This window comes from Peromyscus leucopus, chromosome 15, assembly GCF_004664715.2.
Source record: "Peromyscus leucopus breed LL Stock chromosome 15, UCI_PerLeu_2.1, whole genome shotgun sequence".
NCBI classification, from domain to species: Eukaryota; Metazoa; Chordata; class Mammalia; order Rodentia; family Cricetidae; genus Peromyscus; species Peromyscus leucopus.
This window is the reverse complement of record NC_051076.1, coordinates 29,650,489-29,672,082: the sequence shown is the minus strand read 5'-3', so window position 1 is coordinate 29,672,082 and position 21,594 is coordinate 29,650,489. Positions and strand designations below refer to the sequence as shown.

General features: G+C 43.1%; 1 protein-coding gene across 2 annotated transcripts in view; it reads right to left on the bottom strand.

The window, feature by feature from the left end:
- Window positions 1-7,271: 7,271 nt before the first annotated feature.
- Nuf2 (NUF2 component of NDC80 kinetochore complex) overlaps window positions 7,272-21,594 on the bottom strand; it is a 31,247-nt gene continuing 16,924 nt past the window's right edge. For both annotated transcript variants that reach the window (XM_028864491.2, XM_037211288.1), the window contains 7 exons: window positions 20,169-20,265; window positions 19,118-19,180; window positions 17,313-17,450; window positions 14,588-14,728; window positions 13,740-13,915; window positions 12,629-12,764; window positions 7,272-8,981 (listed from right to left, as the gene is read on the bottom strand). In XM_028864491.2, the coding sequence (XP_028720324.1) occupies window positions 8,847-8,981; window positions 12,629-12,764; window positions 13,740-13,915; window positions 14,588-14,728; window positions 17,313-17,450; window positions 19,118-19,180; window positions 20,169-20,265 (886 nt within the window). In that variant the 3' untranslated portion in view covers window positions 7,272-8,846. The remainder of the gene's footprint in view (window positions 8,982-12,628; window positions 12,765-13,739; window positions 13,916-14,587; window positions 14,729-17,312; window positions 17,451-19,117; window positions 19,181-20,168; window positions 20,266-21,594) is intronic.

Here is a 21,594-nt window from a genome sequence, read left to right as displayed (position 1 = left end):
TCACGAAGGAACTCAGAGACAGGTCAAGTTCTTGAAGATCCAGGGGGGACTATCTTAGGTAGAAGGTCTTATAAAATGAGATCTATTTCTGTACAGAGTGATGGCAGTGTTGAGGAACTGATGGCACCATGTGTGGCCTAAATTAATTCAAGTTGTTTCTAATGGTCCTGTAGATTTTGAAATTTAGCTGGAATTAGGAAGGGGGTACAAAATGAATGGCAAATCTCAAGAAAATGGCAGAAGAGAAAATTGGTGATTTTTTTCTTTCTAAGTCATGTATACAGGCCTACGGTGTGCTTCCCACTCGCCTCGCCTTATCTCCTAGATCATGAATCACAGGCTCCCTCTGCAAAGGGCAGAGCAGCAAATACTCCTCAACCCGTGGGCCAGATGATTCTGTCACAGCCACCCACCTATGCCACTCGGACACGTCACCGCCACAGATGAAAACGTAAGCAACGAGCGTGGCTGTGTTCCAGGAAAACCTTATTTGTAAAGTAGATACCAGGCTGTTTGGCCATGGGACACAGTTTGTCACCTTCTGTCCTTGGTCCTACCAGCTTTTATGTTGTCTGAAGAAGAGAGACTCAGAAGGAGAATGACAGAGGAAAGAGGGAAGTTCAAGGGTCCAGGAAGGGCAATGCACGCTGGGAGGCCCTCAGTCACTAACAACGATTAGTCGGCCTGATGGAGCTCACAATCCAGTGGATATAATGTTTTAATGGTGTGTGTGTGTGTGTGTGTGTGTGTGTGTGTGTGTGTGTGTGTGTGTGTGTGTGCAGGCACATATGTGTCACATTGTGTGTGTGTAGGAAAACTTTCAAGGGTTGGGTCTCCCCTTCCACCTTGGACTGAACTTAAGTCGTTAGACTTTACTGCAAGTGCCTTTATCCACTAAGCCATCTTGTTGGCCCCATGTTTTCTTTCTTAAGTAATAGGATGTGGATAAGTCACTATCATCCACAATGTAGTCGTCTTGTATATTTCTGAAATATAATTCTATTTGTAAAGGAAAATAGAAAAATCTTTTAATTCAATCAATATGTAAAGATTTTGATCACTACGTCAACCAAATTCAAGAAAATCAAACTAAAGATTCTGTTTGACATTCTGAATATTTACTTCCAGGAGAACTGTTCAACTGCCAATCTCACGTTAAATATATTACCCAGTTTTCATTGCGCTCACATGAGTGCTGGTGGCAGTGGTGTGCAGGAACAGTGATTCAAGAGCAGCTTTTAGTTAGATTATCAGGGCTTCTGGACAAGGCTGCTATGTAACATGTTCACATTCCCTAGAAGTTCACCTTTAACCAGAAAAAATATAAAAACGTAGTTCACTCTGGGAAAATAGAAAGCAAGGAATTATTATAGGTGGGAGAGCTTGGAAAAACCTCACGGTAAATACAGAAAAGTCTGGGCCGTGATATCCAGCCCCTCTTCCACCACAACCACAATTCAACAAGGTCCAGCCTCACAGGACAATCACCTGTTACCAAGACTCTGAGGCTGTGTGTCTCCTGTGTTGATGGAAGCAGGACTATCTTAGAGGGCCAACTTCTTTATGACTGCAGTCACCTTTGGGAGGAAAGTCAACTGTTGTAGATATGGTCCACAGATATTAAATTATTGCAACTACTCTGTATTAGTCTCAAATCCTTGAAGAAAAGTTGCCGAGAGCCAAGACATATTGGGCAAGGAGGTTGGTAGTAATTCCCAGAAAGCCACAGTAGAAATGAAAGTAGGAAAGCCTACATTTGTTCTCACACAGTAGCCAAAGCTCAACAGTCAAATTGGACTTTGCAAAACTTTCAGATTTCTATCTCTGGAATTGCACTGGGCTCCAAAATTCTGAAAATGCAATTAGCAAATGTCTGTTTGCTTTGTACTGAAAATCAGGAGAAAGATCCTGTTTGGAAGCAACTCACTGGATCCTAAGAAATACTTGAACCAATGATAAAACTACCTCATCCAAGATGAGTAGGTCCAGTTTTATGAAGGCTTGAGTGCCAGCTAAGAAGTGCAGAGCAGAACTAACGAGGGCCCTGGCAGTCGTCCTAGTGTTTCAGGAGAGGAAATCAAGTGGTTACCACTAAGAGCTTCTTGGAGCCAAAGTTTCCCATCTGTTCCACATGAGATAATGAGTCTTCTTCTACGCTCTGCTGTGACGGCAGCACACGCGTGTAACATTCCAATCAAGGAAGAGGCAGTTTGCAAGGGATACATGGTGCCTTGAGATAAGTAGGCTACACAGTGCCTTGGGGTGCTCATCAGGGTAAGGGCCAAACCCCCTCACTCACCATGGCCGGGTTGTGTTCATCTGAACCTTCAATACAGGGAGTGGAAAGATAGCAGCCAACCCCACAGGCAGCTCCTAAAGAATTAAGCTTTTAATAATTGCTACGTCTGAGAACTGGCTTGATTGTACCCCTAAGGAGTCAGACTGGAAGTGTGGTCCCCAGTATAGCAATGTTGACAGGTGGAAGGTGATTAGGTTATTTGGGGGTACCACCTTTTGGAAGGGATCGATGGAGTTTGGGGTGGGGGGGTCCCAGTTAGTTCCTGACTGTGTTGTTACAAAACAGCAAACAATTCAGCTGGTCCCTCTCCACTCTTGGTTTCCTAACTTACCATGTGGTTTCTTCCGGGTGTGCTTCTGCCGCTGTGATGTCATCTACCATAAGGTCCTCACCGGAAGCCAAGCAAATGCCAGTGCTACGCTATCAGAACTCCCAGGACTGTGTGCAAAATTAAACCTCTTTCATTTGTAACTCACCGACCCTCAAATATTTTGTTGCAGCAACAACAAAAGTAGAGCAATGAAGGAATCCATGTCTTTGTGTGGTTCCCTTCCACATCGCACAAGGGGTGGGTGTGTGATCAGCAAGAAACTCTAGAAGTAATGGCATGTCACTTCTAAGATCAGGTGACAAGAGGCAGCTGCGTCTTCCTGCCCCATCTCTCTCTCTCTCTCTCTCTCTCTCTCTCTCTCTCTCTCTCTCTCTCTCTCTCTCTCTCTCTCTCTCTCTCCTGCTCTTTTGCTCTTTTTTTAAAAAATTTCTCTATTTCGTATATATCCAGCCATTTTCCAGAGGATCAGACAGCTGCCATGTCCAGCTCCCCTAGGAAGTCTGAGTGGTAAGTAACTAAGGCTTCCCAGTAATACTCACAGGAACAGAGATTTTTGCCAAAAGCCACTGGATTGAGTCATCTCAGAAGCAGAGGCCCCAGCTCGCAGCAAGCTGTCAGGGACTTGAAACCCTGACAGACAGACTGGCTACCATCTTGTGAAAGTCCCTACACCAGCATCTACACTGCTAAACCACTCCTGGATTCTTTTTTCCCCAAGAATTTTGTGCAATAATAAATATATTTTTATTTTAAGCAACTAAGAATTGGAATGATTTGTTATACAGACATGTATTACTAATACAGGGATTTGGGCAGAAATGAAGACTGGTGATATTTGGACTCATAGTTTTTGAAGTGTTGACAGTGTCCGCAGATATATCTTGACAGAAGGGAATATATATATCAATCATCTATCCATCTCCTATCTAGATCTATATATCTGTCTATCAATATATCGATCTGTCAATCAATTTAGTATGCGTATTCATGTGGGGGTACACATATGCATGGTATATGCTCACGCATGCCTGTGGGCACACACTGCATGATCTGAGGCCATGATCAGTGTCTTCTATCACTTTCCTCTCTATTACTTTGATGAAATGTCTCTCCCCAAATCTGGGGCTTGAACCTTTTTGTAAAGCTGGTAACTAGTGAGCTCCGGCAACCCTCTCATCTTCACCTTGCCCAGTGCTGGGGTTGCTGGTACATGTGGGATCTTGCACAGGTAGATATGATACTGAGATTCAAACTGCATTCTTAATGGCTGTGCCATCTCTCTAGTCCCAGGAATTATCTCTTGGCCTCAATTTCTAATATATTAGGACTGGCCATGTGGCTAGCAGAATCTTAGTAAATGTCCACCGAGTCATTGAGTGGAGAAGGGCAGGCCTAAATCCTACAGAGGTAAAGGAAGCCCAACCATGGGCATGGGAAGAACGGGACAAAGGGAGCCTAGTATGAGGTGTACGTCTGTCTAAAAGGAACCACGGTTCTGGTTCACACTGACTGAAGGGAAGGGTGCCCCGAAAAGGGGACTTCACAGTCAGGGCAGTGAAGAAAAGAATTCTCTTCAGAAAAGCAGAAAAGACTGGGAGAACCCAGGGAGGGACACCTCATGCATCTTCGAATATGGACGCTCACTTCATTTGCTATTTCCTTTGAGTTTTGTTTCTATTACACACTAAGTCCCACCACCTTGAGAGCAGTGATAGGAAGTCACCTTGATGACAGGAGGAGGGACTTGACCTCCTGATAAAACTCACTGTTTGCTGAGCACTTTTGTAAACATAATGCCTCTGTAGTTTTCCCTAGGGCAGTAGCCTTAAAGAACATCGCAGTATCTCCCAAGTTCTTCCTCCTTCGCCTGGTGATAGCCCAGCCAGCCAGCAGTAAATGAGCATTAGTGGCCCTACAGGTAGGTCACGATCATGTATGCTCTATGATTTGTTTCTGGTTAGATTCTATTTCTTTCCGATGTAAAAGCTCACACAACAGCTTCCCCGGCTGTTTTTGTCACCCCGCTTTCTTGGTTTTACTAGCAATAGCAGCCATTTACAGAGTGCTAGGTACTTTATTATCTGATTTAACCTCTGCAACAGCCTTTTGATGGAAAGAGTACCCAACTCTACAACCGGAAAAAGATGACCTGAGCGGTGTTCTGTTTGGACCTCAGTTCATGAAGCCAATCGGTTTCCTGGTAATGCAGGAGTGTCTCTCAAAAGCCTGCCCTCCACTGCTGTACTGGACATCTCGTCATAATTGTTCCTGTGACGTTTTTACAGGCATCCTCGGTCTTCCAGGGCAAAGAACTTGGAGACGCAAAGGTAGGACCAATGGCAGGAGGTAATGAGGACCACACCATGCTACTCCAAGACCCGGATGTCTTCTAACCAGGAACATTTTAGATATGGGAGGATTCCAGATCGACAAGATCACCAGGTGGCTTGGAAGCACAGCAGAGTTTGAGGGGTCCCACCATAAATCTGAGGAGACTTCCACCCCAGTCAGTGTACTTCTTCTCTAGCATGGAGCTGCTCTAGTGGTGATCCCCAAGTCAGCCTGGGAACAACCTGACTGCAATGCAAACTCTGGTACCCACCCGAGCCTACTGACGCAGCCCCTCTGGGTCCGTCTTCAAGTGATGCTAATGAATTCGAAGGTTTGAAGAGTCGAATTGGAAGTCCTTGCAATCCTCACACTTGGGCACACCTGAGAAAGGAGTCAAAAGGGATAGCCCGTGGGCCCCAAGTCTGCTGTCCTGTGAGCTCACCCCCACTTGTGAGCTTACCTGCCCTGGTGGAATAAAAAAAAAAAATCTGCCCTCTTAGTTCTTTATATTAAAAATACAAAGCTACCCCTCCTGACCCGGGCCCCAAGAATTGGAGTCTATGTCAATGTGGGTCATGCAGACTAGATTTTTTAAGCCAGCACGTTTATTCATCCATCTAGGACCAGGTGCAAAAGGGTTGTGATGGAGGTGGAGCCACAGATACAAATAGGAGACGGGCTCCCGGAGACACCTACTAAATTTGGTTGTAACAGAACGGGCTGTTGTCGGACGTTAGCTGTGTAACCGTTATTTCCCCAAAGCCCCTCAATCCTTCAGAGCTTAGGATGTATTCGCTCTTACAGTCTTATTAAAAAAGGAGTGAGAAGACTGTAGTTTATACTCCTAACCATGTAGGAACTTCTTAAAGCAATCCCCAAGAATAATCATTAAAGCCACGCTGGGGCTGGGGGTATGGCTCAGTCAGTAAAGTGCCCACAGTGAGGACCTGGTTTTAGATCTCTAGTGCCTATGTTTAAAAAAAAAAAATAAAAAAAAAAAGCTTAGGTGCATGTGCTGATCAGCTCCTCAGGAATGACACATGCACATATGTGAACATGCACCTGCACAAGTATGTGAATGCACATGGACATGCTCCCACATACACACTAAAAATAGAATCACTTTAACTATAGAATAAAAATGCTTTCAATGGGGGAGCCAGGCACTCTAGAGTCCCAGAGACCTGCATCTGAGGGAGGGGCATGTTTAACAACTACTTCAAGCAGATTTTGCACGCACTCATTTTGGGAACGATGGTGCTATCATACTGTACCCCCACAAACTGTAATTGCTCCTTAAGCGATTATAGCTCTTGTTGGGAACAGACTAGCATCAGAGATTTGTGAAGAGAGCTATATGGAGAGGATCAGGCAGCATTTTAGAGACATTTTTGTGTTGGCAGAAAGAATGGATTTGAAGAAGCTTTTGTGGTAAAGGGTGATGGTCTTACCGGAAATAAAATGAAAAACAACAGAGATACCACGCTGAGCTACAGGGGCCAGGTGGTGGTCTATATTCAGTCCCTAAGACACTCGCCCACTGCATAAAGCGCCTCAAGTTCTTCCCTCCGGCAAATTCAGTTTTTACAGCCCCATGGAATCTGAGCTAGAAATCTTGAACTAGTTGTAATTGCTTAGGTAATTTTAGAGATAAACATAGGGCCAGAAACAACACCTTCAAATACTTTACATATTACTTAGAACCGATTTCAACCAGGCGGATTCTAAGTTCTCTCTGCCACTTTTAGTTTCCGGGTTGGCGCTGTCACTTTAAAACGCTCAGCTTTTGCATTTCCAACCTAAAAACCCACAGCTATTTTTGCCTCGGTTATGCAAGCCGCGTTGTGCCCCCTGGTGGCAATCTGGATTGGAAGATGAGAAGCATATTTCAATCAGAGGGAGAGGGCCGACTTAATTGAAAAAGGTGGCAGGCCTGAATTTGAAATGGAATTTCATATCAAACTTTTCTGTTCTTACTAAAAATAGGAAACATCCTGTTAAAACTCAAATCCGATGTATTAACTTCAGCCTGCGAGGTGCATATTTCAACTCCCTGGCTTTGTCACAAAATGGATTAGCTTCTTGAAATATGTCAGTTCAACGTGAAATTAAATATTTGCTCTCCATCCAGCTAAGGAGCTGAGCACAGAGGACTGCAGTCTGGCAGCAAAGCCTTTCCTCTGCCATCGGGGCAGCACGTGCCACAGACACGTGATGTCACCTGCTCCTTCGGGGTACGCAAGGCCCCACATTACAAAACCAGCTGTACACCAACAGTGCCATTTTCAAGACAGCTCCAGGAAAAATCTGTAAATTTTAGAGTTTATTCTTCAATCAGAAGAACCAAATGGATTTGAGTAGATTATGACAAGGGCTTCTGATTAAATTTTAACTGTTTAGGGGCAAAAAGGGATGATTAAAGATAGTTACTAGAAAATGTATTTGGTAGGAGGAAGTGTCAGAGTGCTTCCTGCTACACGGAGAAGCCTGCTGCAGTGGCTGTATTATTTGGTCACAAAAACCAAAAATGATTTCTTCCCTAAGTAAACACTCGAGTGACAAGCAAGCACATAAATGGTACAACGCTGAATTTGAAATGTTAAAACAGAAGTCACAAGCCTCCACAACAGAGAGCAGCCATGTTAAAACAGAGAAGTCACAAGCCTCCAGAACAGAGGGCAGCCATGTTGGAAATGGGTATAAGACACCACATAAAACAAATGTTACAGAAAATAGAAGGCCAGTGAGATGGCGCAGCATAGAGGGGCTTGCCACCAAGCCTGATGACCTGAGTTCGCATCCTTGGTCTCACATAGTGGGAAGCAAGAATCAACTCTACCAAGTTGTCCTCTGTCCTTTACATGTGCACCGTGGCCCCCCACATATACAAAAAATAAATGTAATTAAAATTTTAGGGACTTGGGGGATGGCTCAGTGGATCAGAGCCCTTACTGCTCTTATGGAGATCCTGAATTTAGTTCCCAGCATCCACACTGGCATCCCCAGATTATCTGACACCTGAACTCAAATGCATGTATCTACATAACTGAAAATAATAAAAATACTTTTCAAAAATATTATGTCTCAGTTTGGACTAAGGCTGAAAGATGAATGCTTTCCAGCAGAACCAAATAAAGCTGTAATAAACCATGCAAAGAAGCATGCAAGCCTGTGGAAGTGTAGTGGACTCAGTGAGCTGGAGGGTCCCTGCATTGCCTGAGGACAGTTCAAATAGGATTCAGAAAGACTTCATTTCAAATGAAGGTCTTGAAGCTCATTTAAGTTTATTTCATGGTATAAGTGAAAGGTTAAAAAAATATTTAACAGTTCTGCTTATGACATAGCTTAATCCTAAAACCTTAGTTGTCCTTCAACAATGTGTGCTTAGGAAAAGTCACACCAACCAAAAGAACGCCTTCATTTTACCTTTGAATATCAATACTAGACCTCTTGCCTAGTGGATACTGAACAATTTCTCAAAATTCTATCTATTAAGTATTTCTACCTTTATTTGCTGTCCTATTATTTTTGGTACTTAAAATACAAAGAAAAAACACAGGGAGCACATCAGCCTATAAAAGCACACCAAAGGCAAACGGGAACCAGCAGTGACCAGGTGACCGGGTAAGTTAGTGGATATGGCCGGTACTTCTATTAGCATCGCTGTAACTATGCCAAAGGGAAACAGGAACCAGCGGTGACCAGGTGACCTGGTAAGTTAGTGTACGTGGCCAGTATTTCTATTAGCATCGCTGTAACTACGCCGAAGGGAAATAGGAACCAGCGGTGACCAGGTGACCAGGTGACCAGGTGACCGGGGTAAGTTAGCGTACGTGGCTGGCACTTCTATTAGCATTGCTGTAACTACGCCGAAGGGAAACGGGATCAAGGCCGCACTCGGAACATCCTCTTCCTCAGCTCGGCAGTCTTCTCTTCTGTTCTAGTGCAGCACTCCTCCGTGGTCTTCTCAATGCTCTCATGGTACTTCTCCAGAGCGCTTTTCAAGTTGACAAAGATTTCCTAAGGACAAATGACAAAGAATTACTCTGAGTCACAGCCAGGCCTAACACTGAGTTGCAAATGTTTCAATCGCCATTCCGATTACCTCTGACACAAGGCTGGGAGAGGCTACAGCTGAGAGAGACCATGAACCATCAAGAAAAGCAAAGTTTCCAAAAACTTTATTTCTTAAATCTTACTAGAAAAATCAGGTGAATTAGTGACGTGCTTGTGCGAATGCTACTTTAAATAATCAGCACATTCAATGGCTACAGATCAACTTAAGTTTCCAGCTCCACTGGGCTATGTGTTTATTTCCATGAACAAGAAAGCTGAGATACCACTTTCGAGAAACCATCAAAACCAAGTGTGGCTAAAATAAAAAATAAACAAACACATCCTGCAAATCCACAGCCAAGCATTTCAATACACTAGAGCAATGCTTTCTCCTGAGAATAAACACACTCCCCAGGAGGAATTAGTCACACGGACAGAGCCACTATAAAAAGAACAGGAAGCCCAAACCCAGCAGCGTCCCCATCAGAAGCAAACACACAGCCAAGGCCCTGAGCAAACTGCCAATGGAAGTCTATGCACAGTGGAGATTTATACCAGTTCAGGACGGCTCACAAATTACAAGTCTTCCTGGGAAGTCAAAGCACAGGGCTGGGGACAGAAAGCAAAGTCTAAGGCTAGCCCAGTGCTGCTCAACACAGAAGCACTAACCATATGCCACTATTTCAATGTGCAAGAATTCAGATGAAATTCAAACTTCCATTAGCCCCTCAGTTGTACTAGACACATGTCAAGGGCTCAAGGCCACAGTGCCTACCTACCCAGTAGCTACAGGACTGAGCATGACTCTAGCAATGTTTTATGTGACAGTGTTGGTCTGATGATCTCATTTTTGAAATTTGAGAAATTTAAAAATTATACAATATCCACGGATTTTTACACCCAGCATCACATTGATCCCACAAGTATTTTAATTCATCAATCAAAAACATATTGTTGGGGTGGGGAGGCTGGAGAGATGGCTCAGTGGTTAAGAGCCCTGGCTGTTCCTACAGAGGTCCTGAGTTCAATTCCTAGCATGGCTCACAACCATTTGCAATGAGATCATTAAAGACACACCTTAAAGGCCCTCTTCTGGCCTGCAAGCATGCATGCACACAGAACAGTGTACATAAGTAAATAAATCTTTAAAATAAAATATAGATATATTGTTGGCTATTTCTGTGGAGAGGACAGTGAAGATGAAATCACTCCTCCCCCCACAGCAACACAGGCTGCACTAAATACTGAGCACTGGAAGGGGGCACATGCAGGCCAGGGCTACCCATGGAGAGAACTAGCATTTTGCTACAATTCACAAGACTTACAAAATTATGTTATAAATGTGTGAATAAAATGAATAGTATCACTGAGGAGAAAGAAATCATGAAATTAACTTTGTAAGTCTGAAGGCCAGGGTTATCTCCAGCAGGTCTAAAATGTCAATTCCTTGTGATATAAAATGATGAAGAGAAATATAAAAAATTATGTCATCTTAGAAATACATCAAATACTCTAAAAGAAATGTATGAAAACACTGAACAGAAGAGATGAAATGGGGAAGAGGGGGGAAGGGAGGAAGAAGAGGAGAGATGGGGACGATTTTGAACTTTATGTCATTTTTGCTGTGACTGTCTGGAACAGGAAGCAGATCTGTAAAGCTGACCAAATGGAAGAGGTACTAGAAGCTACAAGCAGGTGAATTACCTATGTAAGGGAACATTTAAAGCAGAGTCAGTGATCACTAGGGTCCGGCAGCCCTGGGTGAAGGCCACTCTGACAATCTGTCATCTTTCCTCTTTGTGAAGGCGGGCTATGAAAAGAACTAGAGAATCCTTTGAGCAAAGATGCTTGAGTTCACCCACGGATTCCCAGTCATTCCCGGGCTGCTGAGGACCAACTGGACGTCAGCAGACTGGGTACGAGGAGGAAAACACAGCAAGCTGAACGACTGTGTCTGGAGCTCTGATAACAATGCTGCACGCTCTGGAGGAGTGTTACGATGCAGCCAGAGTCCAGTTTCACTCAATGCCTTTTTTCAACCTGGGCCAACACCACACAATGAGAAATAATCGGTATGGATGAGATTTAAACTGGTCTTGGCATTTTGACAATCTAGGTTGAAAAAAAACACAATTAAGACTACAAGATATAACAATAAGATCCTGAATTGAGAGCAATCATTGCATCACAGGATGGTAGAGTAAAAAAAACATGGCAGAGCTGCACGTGAAGAAGGTGTGTCTTTAATTGACCATAGTTTGAGCATAAGCAGAAGGCGAGACCCTGCTGCTGACACCCCAGTCCCCAAACAAGGTTTTGTAAACAGAGGCACTGTGCTCCTGGGGCCGCAGCAGTACTTGGGAAGGCTGCGCTATGTAGTAGGTTCTACACTTTAAAGAAAATGACAGTTAAGAAACATAACAATCAACAGGATAACAATGGACAGCTGAGGGTACTAACCCAGAAGGACACAGGACTACCTTAGGGGCTAGTCAATAGAACAGGTACAGATTAGTCCAGAGGGGAGAGCCGAGTCCACCCGACTACAGACACTGAATACTTTAAATTCAGAATGGGAAATAACATTTTAACAACTGCAGCTGTAGTAGAACAGCTTGTGTGGTTATGAGCTCCATCCGCAGAAAACAATCACAATTACACAGAGCCCGTCAGTGGCTCTCAAATGCCATCCTGTTCTAGAGATAAACAGACAATTCAATTAAGAGATGGGACCTATTGTGGAGATTCTAATTCAATGTATTTGGGAGGGGGTGCGGTCATTTCAAAACCCCTCACTGAATTCTAAATACAGCTAGTTTGAGGACACAGTGCTCAGGGCCCTCTCAACATTACAAATATTTATGGAAAGCACACTATACCCAAGGCTATTCTAGGAATGGATTCACACACCACGCTAAGAGTTAAAGAACAACCAGTATTGGCAGGGAATGTCTAATAGTATTGATGAGACACATGTGCACAGAGCCAACAGAAATATAAGGTAGCTGGAGCATCTCTTGTGACTAACAAAAATAGTTCAAATTCCAGCCAGTTCTTAGTTTTAATCTGCTAATAACCAGTTCATTAACTACACCTAGAGCATGTGATAGCAGTCTCTGGTTTCTTTAATAATGTAGGATGAGGTATCTCAAGTCTCTTTTGTATTAGGATCTTTGCAGACTGTATGGACAGAGAGTTCAGCTATCACAAACCAGGAAGTTTCAGAAGCAGGAAGATGGAGATGAATGAAAAAAATCAGCCTAAGATTCTGAAGGAAGAGCTGTAGCTATTTCGGATAGCTTTTGGTAAAACGTTTTTAGAGGCATAATTTAAAAATCCTAAGTAAAGTCCATCTACTTAGGACTTCACAACTGTTTATCAAGCAACTACTTTTACCCAAAGGGATGATATTTTGTGATGTGCTAAAAGCCAAGGGAGAAAGAGGCACAGGAGACGCGTGTCTGCTGATTATGAAATGGTACCCAGAGTGGAGCTACACATGGACGAAGGGCCCATGGAGTCAAGTTCTGCTCCAGAGAACCCCAAACCCTGTCATGGGTGTCATCACTTATGTTCTACACTCATGGACTCTACGTCCTAGGAGCACGCACCTGAGACTTCAGTTTCTCCCTTTTCTCGGCATCTTTCAGTTGCTGAATCCCAGATTTAATCTTCTGGATCTCTTGGTTAATGGTGGTTACCTGCTCACAGACAGCATCTCTTTTTTCTTGAACTTTATTGCAATCTCTAAAGGGAAACAGAGACACCTGATGTAACTTCTCTTGAGCATTTAAAAACCAAAGACGCTAACCGTGAACCCAGAGCCATCATCTGTCATCATCTAGGCTCAACAAGCCTAGAACTCGTCCAGATATAAAAGCAAGCAGACAAACCCCACAAACCCCCACAGCGTGGTGCACGATACTTACACCACGGCGGATGGAACTACTTCCTCCAGAGCTACCCTTTCTCTCTCCTTACTTTGCAGAGCCGCAGATCAAAGCCTGGCACATGCTGGGCAAGTGCTCCACCACTAATCGACACTTCAACCCTCACACCCTCTTCTTTAAACGAAGGCCCGGCAGGCTACAGCGCCTCAGTGTGCACATTTACACACTGTCAGTGCGAATGGGGATTAGTACAACTTTTCTGCACATCTGGCAACAAATACACAATCCCCAGGTTCTGTCTTTTCATCTGCATGAAAATACTCAGCCTCAATGCTGTGTATAAGGACTAAAGGAAATGGCACTGTAAATCTACCTGTGGCATGTGATATAAAGGCACAGTCCTAAGACTGACAAGGAGACTCTACTGGCGAAATACCTCAGCATACCAGCAGAAGAACTTAGCATTAATTTTTACCTGACTAGTATTAACATTTCCTTTTCAAATGTAACTCTAAGTCACTATGTCTCACATGCACTGAAATAAACACTATTACCACAACCCGTTAAAGATTAACACAAAGAGATTGGAACTATGTGCCTCAAAAGGCAACAAGCAGAAAAATACCAAATAAACAAACAAACGAATGACTGAAACAGCCCGAGGTCTTATTTCTACAGACAGAATTATATATATATAGATAGATAGATATAGATATATAAATATATCTCAGTCACTAGAGGCAGACTTCTGTCTTGAAAACACAGGAGCTTGGAAAGCCTATCCGCTCTCCCCAGCGCGTCCTAACCCACTAGACTGAAATCAAGCTCCTACTCGATCACTGTCCGCTTGTACTGCTTCACGTCTTCCTGCTTCTTGTTTATCTTGAAGCGTGTGGTGGCAAGCTTCTCCTTCTTCACAGTCACCAGTCTTTTGAGTGAGTTTTCTTCAGTCTTCAGTTTCTTTAGTTCTGATGAATCACTTTCAATCTGGTCCTCCAGGTTCAAGCACTGTTTTATGAAGAATATTTAAAGTCATTACAACCAAACAGGACTTATAAACAAAACCAAAGGGCTTTCTAGGGTGAGCTAGAAAAAAAAAAACACCCACAGTTTCGAAATGGTAAATCTTCAGGCTCTGAAAGCCCAGCAGAAAACCACAACTGTCCAAGGGGAAACAGCCCAGTGGGCAGAGAAGATGCCCCTGCTTGTCTGCTAGGATTGGTGAGGGACAGGCACACAAGAGCCGGGCCCTGCAGCTGAGTGCTGGCGTGGGAAGATTCTACCTTCAGTAGAAGAGAGAAGGCAGAGGCAGACCTCAGAACCAAAAGCAGATCTGTCCTGTGACCCCGATGGTGGACACACAGGTGCACTGACGGGAACTAAGTCGGGACTCGGCCACAGATGATGAGTGATTATATCTGTTAGGACAAGCTAAAACACTCACTACTATATTTCAAAATACATACCACCACGTGCCATGGTGATTTATTATTCATTTCATCTGAAGGTTAAAATAAGTCCTGACATCCGATGTTTAGGGGAAGATGGCTTACTCCTCAGCCCGTACTACACTACAGAACAAGCCAGTGTTTTTGGGAGGCAGTAAAAAAGGCTGAAAGGGAACCCAAAGCTGCTGCAGCCCATCACATAATGACGACAGAAACCCCACACAACACAAACCTCCTTCAAGATGCTGCTCAGTTTCTCCCTGTTATCTGCAAGGTCCTGGATTTTCTTTTGATATAACTGCACCTCCAGCTGACAGGAAGGCAGGCAATCCACAGAGTCTCTATAGAGTTCATACTTCTCCATCACTTCTTGCTTTGGGAGGGAAAAGAAAGACCAGCTTGATATTCTCTTTTATGAAATGAAAAGGTCAATTCATCTGCTCTTCAATAATTTCTGCATTCACTACTGAAAGCTCAAGAATGCACAACAATTAAGTCCCTAGGTTAGTAGCAAGGGATTACTACCAACATGTGTCAGACACACAACAAGGCCTCTTTTAAAGCATTTTACTTATTTATTTTATGAATGCCTGGTGCCCAGACTAGACAAGGGCATTGGATCCTCTAGGACTGGAGTTAGAGACAGTTGTGAGCTGCCATGCAAGTGTTGGGAATCGAACCCATCTCCTCTGGAAAAGCAGCCAGTGCTTTTAACCACTGAGCCATCTCTCCACAGACCTAAAGATGCTTTTAAAACTCCAAATATCCATACCTAAGAAAACTGGCACTTTTTACTACCTGACCATTCCGTGATAATTTTCCAAAGATTCTTTATGTGTGTAGGAAAGCGCTCACTCTGGTTAGGTACAGCTTAACGTGCAAATACTTGCCTACACAGCCTTGTGGTTTGATTCTAAGCACCACCAAGACAATTCAAAGGCTTGTCCTGCTAATTCTCAGACTACTTCTGAATACTACAGGAAAGTCATGGTATCTATTAATAATCTTCCTGTTTGTTTACATAACCATGATTAGCATTTGATTCTTTAAAAAGATAATCTCCTCTTTTAAGACACAAAAGAAATGACTATTTACTCAAATCACATACCACTGCAGACATCTTTCCTTCTCCCTAGTAGGCCACTCCCTGCCTTACCTTATTAACCAGTTATATTTCTCCTCAGAAAAGACCTGATTATATTATAGCTCATCTTTCATTTCTATTTTTTTATGGATTTGTAAAGTCTTTGCATATAGTGGATCGAATCTTGCCTTCAAGTCTTAGTTTGCTTCCTGTTGCTGTGATAAAGACCATGACCAAAAGCAACCTGTCTAGAGAGATGGCTCAGTGGTGAAGAGCACCAGTTCTTCCAGAGGAACTGCATTAATTCCCACAGCCACACGGTGACTCCCAACTGTCTGTAATGTCAATCCCAGGGGATCTGAGACCCTCTTTTGGCTTCCAAAGGCACCAGGCCTACCCAGTCCACAGAGAAACATGCAGACACACAAAATAAAAACAAACAATAAATAAATTTTAACTGCAACCTGGGGAGGAAAGGGTTTATTTTAGCTTACATCTTACAGTTCACCATGAAGGCAAGTCAAGGCAAGAACTCAAGCAAGAACCTGGAGGCAGGAACTGAAGGAGAGGCCATGGAACACTGCTTACTGGCTTATTCAGTTTGCTTTCTTATAAAACCCAGGAACTATCTGCCTAGGGCTAGCACAGCCCACAGTGATTTTGGAACCTCCAACATCCATCATTAGCGAAGAAAATGTCCCACAGACTTGCATACAAGCCAATCTGATGGAGACACTTCCTCAATTGAGATTCTTTCTTCCCAAACCTACGTCTAGGGTTTTGTTCAGTTGAAAAAAACTAACCAAACACTTCAAAGGCACATAAAATGTTTTAGTGGGCGTTTTCTCTCTAGGTTTTGTTAATTTGAAAACATTTAGTTTATAATCTAAGCCCTTAGGAGGCTGAGGCAGAATCAGGAGTTCCAGGTTATTCTGGGCTATGGAGTCAGACTGTGGGGGTGGTGTGTGTGTGTGTGTGTGTGTGTGTGTGTTCCATTTGGTCAAAGATTATGTAAACGTTCTACATCTGTTACCATTTCAATTGCTAACTCACATAAGGAGTTCCTTTTATAGACAACCAGCTGTTTTCTCCTAGAGGACCCTTCTAATGGGGGGTGGGGTCACACCCAGGGCTCCCCATGCTGACTGAGCAAGCACACCCCACCACTTAGCTAAACCCCAAGATCCACCATTTTTTAAATAAGGCAGCCATTCCTCATAAATTTTCAAATCTATTTCTGGGCTCCATTTCTGTTTTGATGATATTTTTTTCTCTCTTATTCGTGACAATTTTTATTTTCAGGAATTACTTGGATATGTAACTTTAAAAATTTGATTCAAAAAAGAAGCCAAATTGTCTACTTCCCTCTAATTTTGTTCCTTCTCACCTCACTCCACCTCTCAAGGTAACCCCTGGCCTTGAACATGTTTCTTCTGCCTTGAATGATCAGACACTAAGACAAATTCCCACTCCCCTCTCCTACCAGACTCCCACAAATCTAAACTGAGTTCTCTCATTTCCTTATTTCAAGGCACCCTCTATATTTTAATGCTACTTAAAACTCATTTAACCTTTTATAGTTTTATATTTGAAGCACAAATGATCAGGAGAAACAAAGGTTGCTCATATGTTCCTTGTGCTCACTCTGTGACTTCATAGTTCACACTGTAATTTTTAGTTACTAATTGTTTGTAATTGTTGAATGCCTCTTCCCTCTAAAACTGAGTGACGAGTTCTCAGACGAACACAGCATTCCCACTAGATCCAGCAGAGCAGAGCCTCAGATGCTGCGGTGGTCAACGGCTCCCTTGCGGCTACATTTCTTTGCCGTCTACCGTCTAGATACTGGATAATCGGAAAGCAGGGAGCTCACCCGGGAACTCTGGAGCTTCTGGACAGTGTCCTTCATCTTCTCTTTCAAGTTCTTCACCTTCTCGGGAGAGTCCACAACTTTGCTTTTCAAGCTGTCTTGAACTTCTTTCAAAGAAGCCAAGGACAGCTTTAGCTCATTCTGTTGAGACATAAATTGGTTACTACTGTTTGAATAATATAAGAGCATCGGCTCACATCTGCTGCAACCAGGTACAACTGCATTCTGACCACCCTGGCCTTCTTAACGGCTCTGGCTACAGACCAAGTTCTTTAATGAGACACTTAACACCCTCAGTGGCATCTCTGAGATCAGTGTGGTCCTCCTAAGATACCACAGCATCCTGTTCCTAAGATTATCAATGGATCCTGTAAAACTCTCCTCCCAATTCCTCTACATCCCTTCCATAAGTAGCACAAGTACATACAACAGTAAAATTATGTATGTGGTGTTTTTATATTACCGAATGACCTGGCTGGAGTTCTAAAAAGTTACTTTTGTTCCTCTGGTACTCAAAGTAATGGTGCGCATGCCTGTGTGAGTGTGTGAGTGAGTGAATGTGTATGTGTGTGTGTGTGTGTGTGTGTGTGTGTGTGTGTGTGTGTGCCTGTTTGTGTAATATAAGAGAACATGAAGAAGGTGAGGTCAGGCGACGTGAACTAAGAAGTCTTCCTCTACACTTGAAATCTCTCCACATGTGGTTTCTAGTATTAAACTAGCTCAGTGAAAAGGGTGCTTGCTGCCCAGTCCAGTGACTACCCACATGGTGGAGGAAGAGACAGGACTCAGTGAGTTCACTCCAACACCACGGCTTCCCTGTCTCCCAGAATAAATAACACACACGAGAGGACGCTAACATTAAAACTGTGACTAAACATTTTAAAAATGAATATATATAAATACAGAAAACCTACTGTATGGAGATGGTCAAAAATCACTAGAATAAAAGAATGTACATTAAAATGAGGTTTTCCCCATATAAGAGTGTGAAAATTTTTTTAAAAAAACGCAAAAACTGAAAGCATTTATTTTTTTAGCAAGAGTGTAGGGAGTGGACAAATCTATAATCTCTTGCTAAAAATAGAAATTAGACTCTTTAGTTTGGCAACATGAGCCAATTTTAAATGTGTATTTCCTTTCATTCCCACATCCTGAATTAGTGTTTTAGAGACTGATGAACAAATGTCCACATTTACAGCACACACACAGCTACACAAATTAACAAAAAATTGGAATATGGAAGTCTATCAAAAGACAGGAAGATGATGGATAATACAATACATATACAGATGTCCAACCATATTATACAGCCATTGAGATGAGGAGGAGCTACTTGAAGCTCCAGATAGCCATCTATACTACACTGCAAAATGTGTGTGTGGCTGGGACTGTAAAATTACACAGATAGATGTATATTAGAAAAATAATCAAATTATATAACATACACACACATACATCAGATCATATGGTTAACTCTGGGTCCTTTATACTTTCTTCATACATTTCCATGTGTGATGTTGTTTGCTTCTTTTATGATAGTTTCTGTATTTAAGTTGAAGAAAAGGTGCCAGGTGGTAGTGGTGGTGGCTCACGCCTTTAATCCCAGCACTTGGGAGGCAGAGGCAAGTGGATCTTTAAGTTAAAGGCCAACCTGGTCTACAGAGCTAGTGCAAGGACAGCAAGGGCTACAGAGAAAACCCTGTCTTGGGGAATCTTTGAGGGGAAAGGATGACGAGAACTGACAATCACACAGCTAAAACACTGCAGTATAGTCAAACTTTACAAGCAAGGAAACAGACGATACATACCAAACGCTTGGTCTTTTCTGAAATAGCTGATTTCTTTTGGGCAATTCCCTCCTGCAGCACTGCCTGAGAGAAAAAACAATTGTGTTATAATGATTTGAAACACTAAATTTAAATCACTAGCTACTTCCTCATCCAATACAGGTAAGAAGAGGAGGAAGTGAGAAGATCAGATGGTGTCTAACTGTCTTTATTCAGAAAAAGAGCCTTAGAGCCCTTTCCTCAGGCCTGAGGGTGAGTCCAGCTTAAGCACAAATGGATGAAGAAAGCCATGGATTGGGGAATCCCAAGCACCTGGCCTATCAGTGTGCCTGTGAGGGGATTCTGGAGACAGCTGGCTCATGAGGACTCTGCCCTAAGCAAACTCACTAAAGGATTGTTAGGGTCTGAGAGAAGCCCCCAAGAAAGACCAACAGTCACAAACAAAATTTAGCAAGAGCGTTCTGCTGTGATGGACAGAACCCTCTGAGACAGTGAGCCAAAATCAACCTTCCCCTTGTTTAATGTTAGTACTTTAGTAATGATATTGAAAAGCCAAACATAATAGAAAAATAAGTAACTGCATAATCTGTCCTAGTACCTTTTTAAACAAAACTACTAACTCATTAGGTGTGTGTGGTATCTACTGAGCAGCACAAAAAATTCAGGCAACTTGGAGTCAGCCAAGATCTGAAAATGATTGTTTTCTCTCATTGATTAGCACTTGGTTTTTTATCCTGACAAGTTCCCCAAACCCCAGCTTCACAGAAATACAGGGAAAGCAGCACAAGCTAACACTGAAGGTGGGGACTAAGCACCCAGAGCTAGTGCAGGCTGGGTGGACAGACATACAGACATAAAGTGACCCAACACCCCATGAGCATTCGCTGCAGTGCCCAGGGGACCACAGCCTCACAGCAGAACCAACCCCAAGAGACTGATCGAGAATTCTACGCATCCAGAATGCACAGAGCATAGCACACAAATAGCCACACACGGCTTCTTCAGTAACCGAAAGCCATGTTTTCCCCGGCTGTGTGCACCCGCAGCCGCATGTTCAAGGGTCCACACATACCGTTTTCTGCCTAAACTCGTGGTTCAGCAAGTGCTGCAGCTCTTGAATGTCATCCATAAGCTGCCTGAACTCTTCCTGCTCTTCAACTGGAACTGACCTAAACACAACAAAACAGATCAAAAGAAGAGTTTATGCATTCTTCAACTGGAAAGGTACAAATAAATCCTGTGCCTTTGATAACTAAGTAAAGGCTCTGAGTCCTTGTTTCTCGGTTATATATTTCAAGATAACCATATAATAGATGACTTTTATCTTCAACTGAAAGAAAAATAATCAGATGAAAGCCTTCAGCTCCACATGCACATACCCATCCACTGTCACGCCCACTACAATGACCATAGCATTCCTCTTTTGTCCAACATGGCCCTGGCTCTCGGCACCATACATATTCCAGTACGGGACCAGGCACTCTCCTATGCTACCATCCTTTCCATCAGCACCTACATATCTGTGCTGAGTGGTCTTGTATGTAAACTTGACATAAGCTATCAAGTTATCAGAGGAAGGAGCCTCAGCTGAAGAAATGCTTCCTTGAGATCCAGCTCTAAGGCATTTTCTCATTTAATCATCACTGGGGGAGGACCCAGCCAATGATGTGTGGTGCCATCCCTAGGCTGCTGGTCCTGGGTTCTAGAAGGCTGAGCAAGCCACAGAAAGCAAGCCAGTAAACAGCACACTTCCATGGCCTCTGCATCAGCTCCTGCATCCTGCCCTGTTAGAGTTCCGGTCCTGACTTCCTTCAGTGGTGAACAGCAATACTTAAGTATAAGTCAAATAAACCCTTTCCTCCCCAACTTGCTCTTTGGTCATCGTGTTTCTTTCAGCAGTAGAAACCCTAAGGAAGACACTATCCAAAGTCTCTTCCACACAAAGGTCCAAGTTTACTTTAGACTATCTAAGGTATTAGCCATTTATTTTGATTCGCCTTGGCCTGTGTTTCTATAAAGCTAACGTTTGCTTATCCTCTTGGTCTGTAAGAACTCTTCACATGCTAACTAGGGCACAACATGAGCTCTGTCACTGTCACCACCTCAGCGGGGCTTGGCATCAACTGCTGCAGACAGTCTCTCCCAGCTGTCATTGTTCTTGGGATTTAGTTTGTGACTTTTTTTTTTTTTTTTTTTTTTTTTTTTTTTTTTTTTGGTTTTTCAAGACAGGGTTTCTCTGTGTAGCTTTTGTGCCTTTCCTGGAACTCACTCTGTAGCCCAGGCTGGCCTCAAACTCACAGAAATCTGCCTGCCTCTGCCTCCCCAGTGCTGGGATTAAAGGCGTGCGCCACCACCACCACCACCACCACCCGGCAATTTTTTTTTATCATGCTAAATTGTGATGTGTGCCTCTCACTTTCAGTCTCTTAGTTTACTCTTGTCTATAAAGACAATTTTACCAGAGACCTTAAACAGACTACCTCAAAGACATCAACAGA